Source organism: Athene noctua, chromosome Z (assembly GCF_965140245.1).
Source record: "Athene noctua chromosome Z, bAthNoc1.hap1.1, whole genome shotgun sequence".
NCBI classification, from domain to species: Eukaryota; Metazoa; Chordata; class Aves; order Strigiformes; family Strigidae; genus Athene; species Athene noctua.
The window spans coordinates 49,976,649-49,979,721 of record NC_134077.1 but is presented as its reverse complement, the minus strand read 5'-3'; the positions used below and the strand labels follow the sequence as shown (position 1 = coordinate 49,979,721).

General features: G+C 55.0%; 1 protein-coding gene across 2 annotated transcripts; it reads left to right on the top strand.

Moving 5' to 3' along the window:
* The first annotated feature begins 231 nt into the window (after positions 1-231).
* Positions 232-1,975, top strand: LOC141973353 (growth arrest and DNA damage-inducible protein GADD45 gamma-like). 2 transcript variants are annotated; one of them, XM_074931837.1, is made up of 4 exons: positions 232-409; positions 542-653; positions 749-962; positions 1,337-1,975. In XM_074931837.1, the coding sequence occupies exons 1-4, from the start codon at positions 376-378 to the stop codon at positions 1,445-1,447; spliced, it is 471 nt and encodes a 156-aa protein (XP_074787938.1). In that variant the 5' UTR covers positions 232-375; the 3' UTR covers positions 1,448-1,975. The 2 variants fall into 2 exon arrangements, with proteins under 2 accessions (XP_074787938.1, XP_074787937.1); XM_074931836.1 differs by having other exon boundaries at positions 232-428; positions 552-653.
* Positions 1,976-3,073: the final 1,098 nt, after the last annotated feature.

Below are 3,073 nucleotides of genomic sequence, written 5' to 3'. Positions count from 1 at the left end.
TCCCGGCACGAGCCGCCCGCCGCTCCCCGGCCGGCGCGCGCCGATCAGCATAATGACGCCCGCCCTTTCTCCCCCGCGGCCAATGAGGAGGCGGAGGCGCCGGCCGCGGGGCCTATAAAAGGGGCGGGCGGCGGGCGCCGGCTCAGTGCGCGCCGGGAGACGAGGCGGGCGGGAGCCGGGAGCCGGGAGCCGGGAGCCGGGAGCCGGGAGCCGGGAGCCGGGAGCCGGGAGCCGGGAGCCGGGAGCCGGGAGCCGCGAGCCGCGAGCCGGGAGCCGGGAGCCGCGAGCCGGGAGCCGCGAGCCGGGCGCCGCGAGCCGGGAGCCGCGAGCCGGGCGCCGCCGGTGGGCACCGTCGCGCTGTGGGGACCCGCTGCTATGACTCTGGAGGAGCTCCACGGGCAGGACCTTGTGCCTGCGGGCCACGACTGGTGGGTGCGGGCGGCGGCGGGCGCGAGCCGGCTGGGGGCCGTGGCGGGTCCGAGGGCATAGCGGGCGGCCGCTGGGGAGGGTCTCGGCGCCGCGCTGACTCTCCGCTCTCTCCCGGCGCGCAGGACGCAAGGCGCCGGCAAGGCGCTCCACCAGCTGCTGGTGTCGGCGCAGCGGCGCGGCTGCCTCACCGCCGGCGTCTACGAGTCCGCCAAGCTGATGAATGTGTAAGTACGGCGGGCGGGGGCCGCGCGGCCGCTCGGCGGGGCGCGGCGGCTTCGGGGCTGGCCGCGGGGCTCAACGCGCCGCTTCCCTCTCGCAGAGACCCCGACAACGTTGCTTTCTGCTTGCTGGCCACGGACGAGGAAGACGAGGGAGACATTGCCCTGCAGATCCACTTCACCCTGATCCAGGCCTTTTGCTGCGAGAATGACATTGACATCGTGCGGGTGAACGACGTGGCCAAGCTGGCTGCCATCGTGGGGCCCAGCGAGGAGTCTGGGGAGCCGCGGGACCTTCACTGCATCCTCATCACGGTGGGTGTCTTGCCGGAGGTGAGCCGTGCGCGGCGTGCTGTCCTCCAGGGCTGTGCTTGCGCTACCGGCCTCTGCACGGGATGGTTAAGAGACTGTCAGGGTGGCCCCATATCGCACTGGTGGCCAGATCCTCTTCTGGGCAAGGAAAGTGGGCTCAGCACACACTACACAGCAAGTCAGCTGAGTAGTAGTAGTAGTAGGCTATGCTGCTCGTCACTGGATTTCCCCTGTTGTCCACGAGGGTAGTATCTCTGCTTCCTGCAGAGAAACTGTCTGAAAATGCCTTGCTTCCTAAGCTAATGCTTCTGTAAATATTGTGATGACCTCAGCTGGTGAGCAGCGCTCATGCTGTGTCACTCTTTTCTTTCTGACAGAACCCAACTGAAGATGGCTGGAAGGACCCAGCTCTGGAAAAGCTGAACTTATTTTGTGAAGAGAGCCGAAATGTGAATGACTGGGTGCCAACTATCACCCTGCCTGAGTGATGGTGACCCAGTCTATTGGGGAGGCTGAAACCTTTGTTGCATTCTCAACGTGGTGTGGGTTCACCAAAGTATGCAACAAGCTGCTGGTTCCATGGATTAGCCCGGTCAAGAGACTGGATTAAAGTCACTCAGACTGGCATGCAGTGGGCTCTTACAGAGGAGAAAGAGAAGAGCTCACCTCACCAGTGAGCCTCAGTAGGCTGCAACCATGGAACTGAAAGAAGCATTGTGAGTTTCCTGGTCAAATGGAGCTGTCTCAGAAGGCAGAACGAGAGTTGGGGAAAGCGGGCCAAAACTTTCCAGAAGAACTGGACAGAGAACTGTAACTAGGACCTGATGGTTCCTGTGAAACACAAAGAAAGTTTTCAATATTTGGTGGACTACCAGGGTCTGGTTACTAAGACAGAGACTCTAAAGCGGACAGACTTCATCAGGCCTCTTGGGTCACTCTGCAGAACTGGTTTAATAATGCAATAATTTTTATTGAAGTATTTGCTGCTATTGAAGCTTTCATAATAAATTTTTGACAATTAATTTCTGGGAGTGTCTTGCTTACTGGGTGGGGAAGCATGTCACTGAAATGCCACTGGTGTTTAGCTCATGTGCTGTAGTCAAAGGTATACTCCACAGTAATGGCGCTATTGCTCTTATGTTCTGTCCTGGGCCAGCTGAATGAGGAGTTGTGCTGTCCAAGTTGATAATTCAACTTTTCACCCTCGTGCAACAGCTGCTTATCGCAACAGCTTGCAAGACTAAGGAGACGCATGCTTAATGAGCTCACATATTGTAATAGGTGGTCTTTGTAGTCTACCGAAGGAACACAATACTTGCTAGAAACATGGATTTTTGGAATACAGACCTCCAGTAAATTGCAGCATTAGTTCATAAATGTGACTTAGCAAGACTTACTCAGAGCTGCGGTGTTCCCACTTGACAGAAAGAGCTTAAACATTAAGGGGGAGCGGCAAAACCCCCTAGATGTCAAATACATCTAACATTTGCTTTGATTAGCATGACATTGTTAAATCTAAAACTAGCTAATAGTGAATGAATATCGCATCTGCCACAAGCTGTTCTCTGATTGCCATATGCTATAACAATAGAAGCTGTCACTCCAGAAGCCAATTTTACGAAACCTAATTGCGTGACAACACCAAATTAAGTCCAAAACAATTTTAAGATGGTGTGGCCTTTTTCAGGGATCCTGTTGTGGAAAGTTAATATGGGTCATCTGACATGTCCTTACCACGTTGAAAGGGCAACTATCACCCCATTTCTGTGCACAGTCTATATGTGTGCTCCAGGACTTGACATTAAAATGGCATGGTAATGATCTCCAGAGAGCAAGAAAGCTGAACTACTCGCTTCCTCTATAGACACTAGAACTACTCAGTTATCACAATTGCATTTCCTCCAGGCTAGCCTGTAGTGATTGACAGCGGCACTTGCTGAAAAGTAGTCATTTCTACATGGGGTATCCTGAACAGTTGTGGTTTCTGGGAAGCTGATTGCTCTCTGTTTCATTGCTCCTGATAAGGGAAGTTCAAATTCAGCTCCAGCGTTCCTGGAATATGCTCCCTTGTATAGGAGGTATCTAGCACTGCTTGGCCTTTGGGGCTGTTTAGT

Coding starts and splice junctions, on each gene's coding strand:
- LOC141973353 (XM_074931836.1), top strand. CDS start 376: ATGACTCTGGAGGAGCTCCACGGGCAGGACCTTGTGCCTGCGGGCCAC. Junction 429..551: donor GTGCCTGCGGGCCACGACTG/GTGGGTGCGGGC, acceptor CCCGGCGCGCAG/GACGCAAGGCGCCGGCAAGG. Junction 654..748: donor TCCGCCAAGCTGATGAATGT/GTAAGTACGGCG, acceptor TCCCTCTCGCAG/AGACCCCGACAACGTTGCTT.